A 13,481-nucleotide genomic window follows, 5' to 3' on the forward strand; every position below is an offset into this window, starting at 1 on the left:
TGTGTGTGTGTGTGTTAGTGTGTGTGTGTGTATTTTTTTTTTTTTTTATCAAACATATTGTTGCATCCATGTTGAAAACTATGATCTATATGAATTTATATATTATCCATGTTGAATTGAACATTTAAAGATGCACAAGTGATCTCACTATCACATTGTAAAAAACAAATATCAATTCTTGTATTAATGAAATATGTTTGCATCACAATTATTCAGCTGGCCAAAGCCCTTCTTTTGTTGTATCTCATGCTTTTTTGTATTCTTCTTAACATATTCAATGTAATGCCAATGCTTGATATTGAATCTGGACTAAAACTACAATTGTGCAGATGCAATACACACGCATGCATGATATGTTTGTTTTTTCCACTTATTGATGTGTATATAAACAGGTACAAGCATAAAATCAGCTATAGTGGGTTCTGATGATACAAATTGCTTGGATAAGAAAAATTTAAGTTTTATTGATCATAATAGCAAGACCATAGAGGTTTTCAATGATGGGCCATCCATTGCAAGTACAAAATACGATCGTAATTTAGAAAGTCGGAAACGTACTGCAGAAGAAAATAGTATAAACGTAAATACACGTACTAAAAGAATCAAATTAAACAGGAATTGTCAACAAAGCAATGTAGAATCACATAATACATTAGTGAAGCAACAATTTGAGGATTTCCTAAGTATTAATACGACGACTAAAAATGCAAAATGTGTTAAAACAGATTTACGTGTAACGTTAAACAAAAAAAGAACTGAGAAAGTCTACAAATTAAAAAGAACTGATAGTGATGAAACTATAAATGATACAATGTCAATGAAAATAAATAATAAAAATAGCGCGATTAGTGTAAAACGTGTTAAAACAGATTTACGTATAACGTTAAACAAAAAAAGAACTGAGAAAGTCTGCAAATTAAAAAGAAGTAGTGATGAAACTATAAATGATACAATGTCAATGAAAATAAATAATAAAAATAGCGCGATTAGTGTAAAAGACATAGTAGAAAACAAGGAAACGAGGAAAGACAATGTAAAGAAGTTACAAAATGTACAGGATAGTACAGGAAACAGAATTGAAAAAAAGAAAATAAAAATAGAAAGTTTGCCAGAAATGTGTAATAAAAATGAGCTATTAACAGCAAAACAAACTCTATCGAAGATAAATCAAAATGTTCCTGTACCGAAGGAGACGGTACACAATAAATTATTAGAACAAACTTTGCACACGGATAGTCTATCTGCAAGTTCGACAAATTTAACATCAAACTGCAAAATAAAAAACTATTTCAATAGATTCTGTTTTGCTATATTGATGCATTCCACATGTAAATCACGATATTTATGTACTTATAAACACAATGTAGGTATACTTATATATTTATTAAATTTTTATTATATTTACATTTAAAAAATTTTTTAAATTAATTATGCTTTCCTCTCTCTCTCTCCCCCCTATCTCTCCTCTCTCCCCTCTCTCTCTCTCTCTCTCTCTCTCTCTCTCTCTCTCTCTCTCTCTCTTACGTGTTTTAATATAATGTTATTTTTAGTTTCAGGAATTTATTAATACATTTTATTCTGAAGATTCCAATAAGATAATAGATGCAATAAACTTTGCTATACACAAGGAATTTTACTTTTTCTGTCACGAATTATATAAAAAATCCTTAGAAAAATTAACAATCGATGACATTTTAACAATATATAGAAAGTTTTATGACATTTATAAGTTGTCAAAAGATATTACTTACGATGTCATCAAGGAATTATTAAGCAGAGAAATATCATTAAAAAATATTGTGGACCATATCGTAGCAGCCATTAATTCATCCGTTATAATCGATGTAACTAAATACTACGAAATATTCCATTGTGTAAAACAGTTTATGAAACCTGGCGAATATTGGTATATTGCAAGAAGCATGGTATTAATACTTACACCACACAAGCATATTGTTGAAAACATATTACAGGATTGTATATGGCATAAAAAATTATCTGATGTTCGAGATATTAACAATATGTTAATAAATAAACTTCATCCTGGCATAATGTCAGAATTGGATAAAAACTTAATGATGTATTTTAAGAGTTTGTTGAGTGAAAAAACTCAAGATACGTACAATGTAGAATCAGTTCAGGATTCTGAAGAGAGTTTTATGGAAATGGATCCGATAGCTTCGCCTGATTCAAAACAAACGAATTCACCAAGAAGTTATAATAACGTTGTTATTGATAGGAGTCTGGCCATTATTAAAAAACGTCATGTAAATGTAAGAAGTACCAGACCTTATATACTACATCCTATCGGTAATTATTTTTACTCTATTTTCTATTGTATTTTAATTATTTTTCTTATTCTATTTCTTATTATATTTTAATTGTTGGCATATCGTGAAAATTATGTGTCCATTTTCGTTACAATGTTCGTTACAATAATATATATATATTTTTTTTTGCACACGCATTTATATATGTATATTTGTTACAGATAATTTGCCGGAAGCACAGTCTGTCTATAGAAATCAAGACCATCTATGGGATTTCTACACGGATTTAGAAAAACTTAAAAAGGCACTTGAACATGAAGCTTATGATTGTGTTATTGATATTTTAGTAAAATACGTAGCAATGCAAGATGACATCTTGTTTGTTCGTGCTTGTTGCAACAGGTTTTCGAAAGAAATAAAAAATAAAAATCATTTAATAAATATAATAGAACGAACAGGTGAAAAATATTCTAGTATGAGAAAAATCCTAGATATAATATAGAGAAAAAGATATTGAGAAAAATACTAGAAGAGTATATTAAATAATATAGATTATATTATGATATTAATTGTACTGTTATAGTATTTTATATATTACTTTATTAAAATCTATAATCTTATTACATTTTGTGATGCGATCAGAGAACTATAATACAAAGAAAGGAAGAAATTTCGCAACATATAAAAGGAATCTATTTGAATCATTGGTTTAATGGGGGTTTTTGGAATATAAATATAAAAAATTTGGGACTCAAGGATCAGTCTAAGTGTAGAAGGTTGATTCGCCGCGTACGATGATTGAAGAAATTTCGATACGTGCGTTTAACCTACTGGATATATTATCCTCCCACTATCATATTAATATTAAATAAGTAATATTAATATCTAATAGTATTAAGACATCCGTGCTTGCTCCTTACTGCCATTTTTCAAATCTTACTATTAGTTATTCAAAGAAGCTTTCTATAATTTCGGTTTATCTTAAGAAGAAATTTAAGTTCAGTTATTATTATTAATGCATATGTAGAAGAAATTAATGATATTTTTATGCAATTAAAGTACTGTTTTGTAGATTTTAAATATCAAAAGTTACATAAATTGAAGTTACAGTTGTATACATGCCATATAAAATTAAAACTTTATACTTTATTTGTTATTTAGTAAAACTTTCATTTTTTTCTAATAAAACTTGTATTTTAACTTTTTTTCTGCATACAATATATAAAATGTATATATAAAAAATGTTAATATCTTTTAAAATATTTTGTTGGTACAAACATTTAATAATTTTCTGTATTGTAAAGTACTAATATGATAAATAAATAGTAAACGGTGTGTATAGACTTTGTGTGTACTCCCGTTTTTTTTATCGCATCTTACCTAATTCTTGTTTTGAACATTTTAGTCCTAACTGATTCCTTTGTTGTCCTACGTAGAATCTTATTTGACATAGGAATAGACATTGATTGCTTTAATGAACGAAGAAGCTTGGAGACTTGCATTTCACTTTGTTACATTACTTAAAACTTGTGATTTGTTATCAAGCGCAGAATTTATTATGTTATTGGCTGAGATTTACTTAGCTAATAAAAAAACTTTAGAGGCATTTGATTTAATCAAATATGAGTTAATTTTATAGATTTTTATAATACAAGGAAAGAGAGAAGTAATTCATAAATATGAAAATATTTATTAGATATAAATCTTATAGATAAATATCGATATATTTTTTTGAGCTTGCCGATATTTATTTCACGTTGACATCATAAGAATTATTATTATTAAATTATTATTATTATTAATTATTAATTTATTTATATTTCTATGTTAATTTTTTCAGATAAAAATATTATATGCACGAATCGTGTTAAGTGGCATGATTATTATGAACATTAAAAATATAATAATTTATAATATAGGATTGCACAATGCGTAAGATTATTGCAACTAGATAAAGGAAATGTCTACGGTAATGTCTTTCGCATTTCTACGGTAGATAATATAGAATGCAACTTTTCTAACACAAAATCAATGTATGAACTTTAACGTTACAAAAAATGTCGATAAAATAAAAAAATTATGTAGAAAAAATATTTATGTCGGAAAAGAAATAAGAAATATCCTTTAGAAAATGTCTCGTGTGAAATAAAAATTCTGTATCACGTTCTTATATTTGTTGAACATGATCGCTATAATTAAGAATTATAATGTGAAATATATTTTATCATATTGAAAATATTAATTGGGTAAAATATAAAAATAGACTGAGAAAAAATATGTTTTGAATCCTCATTCGATATTTCTTCGAGTTGAAAAGATGGTTTTGCATAGATTCTTAAAAGCGCAACTGCTGGACCATTAAATATCTGCCAGCGCGTGTCACCCTCCATTAGGGATGTCGAATACCTCGAGCGACGCTCAGAGGGCTTGTAAAAGGTAATACTAAGAAAAACTTGCTAGGAAGATGCGTCGTAAAAGTTACCCTTTGAAGTCGAGAAGTATCGAACTTTGTCAGCAAAACTGCTCTCTCATTTAACGTTTTCAACGTACCGTGCTTTTTCCATCATATCGAAATTTTTTCCGTTGCAGAAAAATAAATTATTTTGCATTATATTAACTAGTAATACATAATATTGATAAGTTAACGAATTAGAGTAAAATAAGAAATAGAATATTAGTTATATAAATATAGTCCCCTAATAAGCTGGGGGGATGCTGTTTTCTTTTGACAAAAGAGAGGTACAAATTGTTGGGAATAAACGTGATAAAAAAAATGCAAAGTTAATAATAGAAAATTTAGAAAAAGATCCCTAAAATATCTTGTTACTTTAGGCATTAACATTAACATTTGATGCATTAACGTGGCATATTTAATTTTAATTGTGTAATCGGAATATGAACAACATAATTGTATATGACTTGTCAAAATAAATTTTTTGTTCAATTCGCGCGTGTTTACATGCGTGACGTTAATAGATCTGTTTTTTGTAGCTGAACTAGTGCACATTTTCGGAACTTAAACAGAAGTAGACACATAGCTGTAACTTGATGTGACAAGGAGAGAAAGAGAATACGAGGTGTAAGCTAGTGCAGCCAGTTCAGTTACAAAGAACAGACCAGACCAAATATTTCAGTTGTCGTACGACGAATTAGTCGAATGCGCTGATTGGCTGTCATATAGAATATTTCTAGAATGCTTGGAGAAATGTTAGAAATCTTAGGAATACTACAGCCAATCAGTATATCCGACACTGCTCGTCATATGACAAATGAAATGTTAGCCTAAAGTTGAGAACAACCGTACGTGGCGTCACGTGATTATTCAAATGCGAATGGATCGCAGTTCGCGCTAGTTCTCGAGTGATTATGTTGTGTCGCGAAACTGCCCGTGTTTATCGCGCTTTTCAACTAGTCAAACACGAATCCTGTGTACAAACAGGTATACCCGCTTGCAAATCGAACGACGCGTGATCGTCTTGGTATCAATCAGCGTGTAATTGTCGTCTTGCTTCGTAGGATCGACTGGTTTCGGTCGCGAAGGAATCCAAGGGTGCGAGCTTGTAATGGCCGGCGACGACTTGTGGTGAGTCGATATGTTTGTTGTATTTTATCGTTGTTTAGATTGCCTCTCTATTTGCGTTACTTACATTTTTCAAATACTCACGCACCTTTATTTCTCTCGAAAAGGTGGCGAGTATGCGTAAAACAATTCATGCGTAAAATCGTAAGGCTTGCCCATTCTGATATATATAACTTTTATTTCGCGTAATTAATATTTAATAGCTACAATTAATATGTATTACTTCTCATTAATTGGCTATTAATATTAAGTATCGAATATTATATGAAATGCTTATATGACGTGATATTACCTATACAATACATTTCTCTTTCTCTCCTCTCTCCTCCCTCTTTTCTCTCTCTGTCTTCCCTCTATTTCTCTCCTCTTTTTCTTTCTTCCTTCTTTTCTGCGTGTTAAAGTATCAATTTAATTAAATAGTAACTGCAATAAGTAATACAATACAACGTCAATTATCCGAACACCGATTATCGGGACGTTGATTCCCCTGTAGATCGATGTCAGAACATGTAAACAGGAATCCTTAATTTGCATATACATTTAATATTGTTGTTACATACATACATACATATATATGTATATATATATAATATTTATTTCGTTTTGTCCTTGTGTTTACTTTCCTTATTTATAAATTCACGGGAAAAAATTAGCTGCAGCAGACAAATTTTTTCTCCGTGTTTCACACGAATAATCGATATGTAATTGATGTTTCGTTTTCTCAGCTCGTACGGATAAATGACGTCTTTCATCGTGACAAATAAATCAAGCAAGTTGATCGCATTGTTCGGCTAACATATAGCTATTATGGGACACTCAGACGTATCGTCCTTTGACAAAATATTCGTGTCTCCTTCCCCGAAATTCCCGAAACGCAGGAAGAGAGGACAAAAGAAAGATAGAGAGGGACAGAGAGAGAAAGAGCGCTTATGTGCCGAATCGCGTCGGATCCTTTTTACTCGGCACCGAGGGGACGTAATCGAACGTCGTCGTGCCCTTCGACGTATCGAGGGCTAACGTCTCGGCGAGATACGTCTCGCCGACTTTATCCCGCGTGGGGCTGTGACAGTCTCCGTGATGGATAATAGGGCCACCCTCGCCCTTCCGCTTCGTCGCGAGCGTGCAATATTTCACGGCTTATTTACTTTTTTGGAGACGCATCCACGCTCACACACGCGTCGCGACGTCCCGACGACGAGGAGAACGTTGCGAAGGCAACCGAGGCGGATTTCCGAAGTTTTCCTTCTCCTCTCGGCATTTTCTAGGGACGTATCTGTTACGATACGCGCCGGTGTTGCCGAAATGTCGACTCAATTTAGGCATACTGTTGCAGCACGCGATGCTAATCCTAAGATTCGCAAGGCATATTCCTTCGATGCCGGTGAGGCGAGTAGCGAGTGAAATGTTCTCTCCGGATTTCTATTCTCCATTGATAATTAATTCTCCGTAAATGCGATTTCCAGAAGCGGATTATTTTCCGCGCTCAGCGCTACTTAGCACGTATCGCGCGGGTCATTCATAACGCGAGCGCGGGCGTTCGAGCGGGCACGAGCGCACGTATTTGCATGCAAGCATAAATAATGCAAGGAGGGAATCCTGAATTACGACTCGCCGCCGGAGAACGTGCCTGAATTTCCGTAAACAACGCGGAAATTTCCGCGTTGCGCTCGCCGTGACAAGTGACCGGTCTAGAGGGAAATTATTCTCAATTCGCTAAAATAGACTCTTGATTCATATTTAATAGTACAGCTCAGCGCAAAAGTGACGGGCTCGATTTCACGCTGTGGACACTGAGAATATTTCTCGCCTAGGCTCGCGTTACACGCAAAGCGTGCCTTTCTCTTTCTCTCCCTCTTTCTCTTACAATAAGAGTAAATAACTTTGACAATATCTCGCAAGACTACTAATATCGTGATAATTTGGTGAATATATGATATCGAACAATCTTTTAGAAAATCACAGGAAAGGCGAGACGAGATATCGCTTGTACTTTGACGATTGTCTCAAATTTCGGAAGGTTTTAGAGAATCGTTCGTGAAAATAAGAATTTTACGAGATTTCAAATTTTTGTTCGTCAAACACAAAAACCGTTGTGCGCCCGAGGCGTCGATAATATTTCGATATAATTCGAGACGTGTGCCAATTTAATAGCTATTTTTCATTGCGCGCTTCCAAAAAATCCGAAAATCGCCAACGGCGAACGAACAGAAAACAGGAAATTGAACGATGATTGCTATGACGAAGCGGATAAATGGCATACCAACATTTTTTTTTTATTTTCTTCTCTTCGTGTATTCGCGCGATTCGTAATTAAATTCAATTTTTCGCAATTAAAGTTTCAAGGAATTCTCGTCGGCCGCGTCGAAAAATTCTCGAAATTCGTCGTGAATAACCTAGAATATGAGTTACTGAATACTGTTTAATCCTACTTTAGAATTGACGAAAGTGATTGTTCAAATCCTATCTCAATATTGATCAAATTGACGCTTATCGGAGTGTACTCGGCTATTATGATTCTTAGATGATCATCGATCGTCGCTACTGAATAATAGAGAACGATCGCGAGGGCGAAGAGGCGGCAACGCTTTATTTATTATTGATCTATCTAACTAAAGTAACCGCGCAAAAATAATGAAACACCGTTCAACACCGTCACCGCGCGCGGCCCTTCTGGTCGGCTTGTTTATGGGAGAATTTGGCGAGCGGCTTCGATTAGTCGCAACGAGCGGTCTGTAAAATTAATTAGCGCCGTTAAGCGAGCGAGCGAGCGAGCGAGCGAGCCAGCCGAGAACGGGGAAATTGGCGCGGGAATTCTCGATCTGCTGCGTATTTTCGAGTCCATTATCGGAAACACGGCCAACGGGAGATCGGCCGACCAACCAGCCGACCGACCGACCGATCTGCGTTGGTAGAGTTCCCCCGGTAATAGTAGTCTCCGACCTTCATTCCGGCCTTTACCACATTCCACCGTAAGTCCTCCTTTCGTCGCTGACCCCATAAACTCGCGGCTACATCGAAGATGCGCTCTCGACGAGAAAACTCGCCGGGAGACACTTTCGTGTCGTTCGCGAGGATACGATTTAGCGGCGGACGAGCTGCACCATCGACATCGAGTACTTTCATCGTGCTCTATACGATGGCATGGTTTCACCGGTGGCATAGTGTTGTACGCTATCCGTTTATCCGATTTGACGCTGTGTGTAATCGATTAATGATTAGAGGCATGGTTTAATCTGTGAATTTAGTAATGCTTCGTCCTGTGCAATTAACTCGCGCTGATACGACGATATGTATCTGTCTATATGTGTTTGCGCGATTGTATTATCATTGTTCTCTCTCACGATAGAACTAAGCAGCTGCGTTTATAAAACCGCGTGATTTCAGCTTTGCATTAGCATAGGCGCGCTCTTTTAATTGAATTTGCCTCATTCCGCCGCTTGGGCTGAGGAGGCCGTAGAGGAAAAGTTCAATTAAATGGTGCTGCGTTTTCGATTAAAACTTTATGGAGCAATTTGTTGTTGTTAATGTCGGCTATAAATCGTGCGATAAACTCTTGAACATCCAACAGTCGGGAGATGAGATTTTTAGTACAGATATATTCAAATACATATAATATATATTATAACCTTTGACAAACATATAAATTATATAATACATTTTTTACATATAAAGGAAATTATATTTTACACGGGTGAAAAGTACACGGAGTCAGAAGAAAAAGAGGTAGAGAAAGAGAGAGAGAGAGAGAGAGAGAGAGAGAAAGAAAGAAAAAGAGAGAGATAGACGATCACACACAACACACATACATACTGCCAGTTGGTAAACAATTTCTTTCGTTGACATCGCGCTGACGCGCTCACGATAACGGATTCATAACAAAAATGATGAGAAATTACTCTGTTTATCAAAGAAACGGAAACTTCTTGGCTGCGTAGATTATTGTTAATTATCATTATTTGAAATTGTTTCTAGCATATATCGAATCCCAAATTCTTTGATCAAAGTGTCTTTAATTAGGAATTCAAAGATTGATTAAAGATTAAAGCATTCATTACGATAAAAGGTTAATTACGAATAATTATTCTACATATACATGCACATGTACACAATTTGGACGTCAGACTATAATATCTTAGTCTAATTACAGTATCTTACTATTTCAAAACTTCCCATTTGCGGGGCACCTTCCTTACGCGAGCGAATAATTTCAGTAGCAACAACAAATAATTTCTCCTCCTCTTCGTCTGCGAAATCTTGGTGAGTTGGGAAATTGAAGACCTTTCAGTATCTAATTTCCAAACTTATTAAGACATTCCAGAGAGTGACAGAACTGACGAGTAATGGGATAAATTAAAGTGAATAGTGCATCTAGAATAATTCTCATGGTGTTTTATACCTCGTGGACATTTTCATACGTTGCTATCTCCGCTGTATTTTTGCCAGTAATTATAAGTAAGCAACTGTACGAGTTAATTAGGATGTACAAGTTACTTATGCGGTATTTAATAAATTAAACGCATTAACACAACACACACGTACTCGCGCGCAAACACATCGAGGTGACTCCCGCGAGCGATTGGATCGTGCGCCCTCGGCTCACCGGCACGGCGGCCGACCTGCGCCGAGCGGCCGTTCGCTCGGCAGCCCTCGGCATCGCCGCTCAGTAGTCTCGCGCGCGCCGATTTGAGTGTATCGTCTTCGCATCGTCTGATCGTTCGCGAGGTGCTCCCCGTCTTCCCCGATCGTTCGCACCGCGAGCACCTGCCGAGAGGCTTCTCCCGAGGAGTGCCTTCGTCGTTCGTCCGGCAGTTCGATTCTCCTCCCCTGGTCTGGATCCGTTGATCCTTGCAGGATCTCAGGTGAGTCCTGCCGAGTTAGAAAAATCAGACTCTCTGAGGGATCCGTGTTGAACATTTAAACGCGGATCTCTCGAGATCATGGAGAACGACGGCGATTTATTGTTGTAATGGGTATAGTAAACAAATTATTCGAAATCGAATAATTTGAGGAGTTGCGATTGCTGCTTTAAAGAGTTACGAGTGCTGTTCCTCCATTGTTTTCGCCATGAATTCTTGGTCTGTGAGATAGTTCGAAAGAGAACCGTAATATTTTCAGGACGTGGTAAATTAAATAAAACGGTTTGTGCAGAGAGCGCGTCGTCCCGAACAATCTTACACTTGTACATACACATGAGATAAATATACTTTTACTATATTCATTTTACTATACCTATTATATTTATTTGTTTTTATATTTTATTTGTTTTTATATTACTATACTTACGTTATTATTAATTGCCTGACTTATCATTTTCTAGTGAAAATTCATAAATTATGCAGGGTGGTAGAAGTTATATATACATATATACATATGCATGTATGTATATGTGCATACATGTATATATAATAGCGATATTAAATTATGCGTTTTTAAAATAAGTTGTTAAGCAGTTGTCTAAAATATCAATGCACCATCGATTTTGATATAATTAGAAGTCTTGCTTAAATGTCAGTATTAAAAATATCTTTGTTATTTCACATAATTTATAGGCGTTAAATGAAAATTATAGTCAATAAAGATTTAATAAGAAAGATGGAAGGATATGTGGAAAATAATTCAGAAAAATTATTCTAGACATACTAGTTACGTTAAATAAACAAATAACGCAGCATTTCTCTTTTCTCGCGGTATACACTGTACACAAACCTATAGGAACGCTCATTTCTCACTGTAAATTTGTGTTCCGCAAATATTGCGGTTTTTTTCTTGAATCATTATGTGTGCGAGTTACCGCGACGATTGTTATTAGAGACTCGTGCCTCGCGATGTTTTATGACCTTGTGTTTACGACCTTGTGTGGGATCCTTGGAATTATTTCCACGGGAGTTGCGCGAGAGCGAAATGCCGAAATTTCCGTCTTTCGCCGGGGAGAACGCGCGGAAAATACGTGGCGAATTTAGAAGCCTCATGAAACGCGAACGAATCATACGTGAAGTTTACGCTTGAAATATCTCGTATCGGCGAAAGAGTCCCGTCGATGGCCGGATATTTGCGAAGTAACGGCGGCATTGCGAATTTAACGAGTCCGGAAATACGTATTTCCGCGAGACGAATCGGAAAATCGAAAATTGCACAAAATGTAAATAGAAACATTGCGTAGCGGGGTACCTTGTTGGAAGTTTCAAATGGCGAATATCGAGTCTTAATGGACGATGGAAAGCATCTTGCGTATTCATTCTAAACACCATTTTAGCTGGATAGAAAAAGCTGGAAAATTTAAATAAAACATGCAAATAGGAGAATCGTATATCGGGAGAATAGTGTGTAACGGAATAATCGTATCTACCGGATCATTTCGGATGCAGGCAATACGTTGCTTTGAAAATTAAGTAAGATAATCGGCGGTTCAAAGAGAAATCGCGTTTCGCAATCCACTGCGTGTGGAAATATCGTTGAGAATTCCGTCCGAGTCAGCCACGAGGAAATCGATGACGCGTGGCGCATTTTCTCGGATCGACATCATCGTCATCCCGACGATGAATATTTCATTTCGCGACTATTCCGCTTAAAGAGAGAGAAAGAGAGAGAGGGGTAGACTGAAGAGAGCAAAGACATATTAAATTATGAATATTTCATCGACGGAAATCATCCGTGAACGATTTCACGTCGCAATGAGACAGTCTTCTCTCGGATTTTATTCCTTCGTCTACCTTGCCCTTTCCCTTTCTTTCGTCTCTTTTTTCTTCTTTTTTTGCTGTTTTGTCTCTTTTAAAGTCGAACGCGCAAAATGGCTGGCCCATTTCGTCAAACCAGCGGAAATATCGGAGTTGTAAAAAAAAAAGAATATATAAGCGCTGGACTGAGTATTGAACGGTACCAAGTGTCAGCTGCAAATCGCAATTTATGTCCTCGGCCAAGCGACAGATAATTCACGGGGTGATACCGGGCTTCCGTTCCAGCTCGTAATTCGTTGTTAACTCTTTACCGCGTGATTTCCGTCACAATATAAATTTCTTTGCCTTTGATTCGCTCGCCCGTTCGCTCGCTATCGCGCCGATGTGTTGTAGCTTTTCTTCATTTGCGACGTACAACCGTGCGGACTCGTAGTTACTCAGTTATTGCAGGCTGTACACATGTTGAATTCGGTCGAGATTTAAAGAACGAGAGGGAAAGAGAGGAAGAGAGAGAAAAAGAAAAGTTAACAGAAATATAAAAAATACAAAAATATGGAAAACTTATTGCCCTAGATATAGAAGATAGTCGACTTTACTTTTTTTATTTTTTTTTATAAAACGAGATTTTTTTTAAACGAATATTTTTGCAAAACGAATTTTTTTTTTTTTTTTTATAAAACGAGATTCTCACATTTTTCTGACGAATTTTCTATGTACAGGGAAACAGGATTTTTTTAACTTGCTAGTTAAAAAAATATTTTTTTTCAGTTCTAGAATTTTTTGTCGCACATTTTGAATTTCTTGAGGTAATTAAATAATTCGTAATATTACGAGGAATTAGCATAAAGCAATGAATTACATGTAAATATAGATACACGTTCATTAATTAATTTTTAATGGAGTTGAAATGAATTTTACATAATAAAGAGAGAGGGAGAGAGAGAGAGAGAGAGAGAG

General features: G+C 35.5%; 2 protein-coding genes across 5 annotated transcripts in view; both read left to right on the forward strand.

Annotated features, from left to right (window-relative positions):
* LOC116845430 overlaps positions 1–3,054 on the forward strand; it is a 4,977-nt gene extending 1,923 nt beyond the window's left edge. For both annotated transcript variants that reach the window (XM_032818098.1, XM_032818100.1), the window contains exons 4-6: positions 393–1,363; positions 1,551–2,310; positions 2,492–3,054. In XM_032818098.1, coding sequence (XP_032673989.1) covers positions 393–1,363; positions 1,551–2,310; positions 2,492–2,772 — 2,012 coding nt within the window. In that variant the 3' untranslated portion in view covers positions 2,773–3,054. The remainder of the gene's footprint in view (positions 1–392; positions 1,364–1,550; positions 2,311–2,491) is intronic.
* Positions 3,055–5,658: 2,604 nt separating this feature from the next.
* LOC116845428 (E3 ubiquitin-protein ligase RBBP6) overlaps positions 5,659–13,481 on the forward strand; it is a 102,744-nt gene continuing 94,921 nt past the window's right edge. The window contains exons 1-2 of one of the 3 annotated variants that reach the window (XM_032818095.1): positions 5,659–5,709; positions 5,787–5,853. The gene's annotated coding sequence lies outside the window, so the exon portion shown is untranslated. Of the gene's footprint in view, positions 5,710–5,786; positions 5,854–10,505; positions 10,710–13,481 lie in introns of those variants that run through there. The other 2 variants (XM_032818094.1, XM_032818096.1) reach the window with 2 other exon arrangements.

Source organism: Odontomachus brunneus, unplaced genomic scaffold (genome assembly GCF_010583005.1).
Source record: "Odontomachus brunneus isolate Ranch 3 - 2012 unplaced genomic scaffold, Obru_v1 Obru_scaffold_052, whole genome shotgun sequence".
NCBI classification, from domain to species: domain Eukaryota; kingdom Metazoa; phylum Arthropoda; class Insecta; order Hymenoptera; family Formicidae; genus Odontomachus; species Odontomachus brunneus.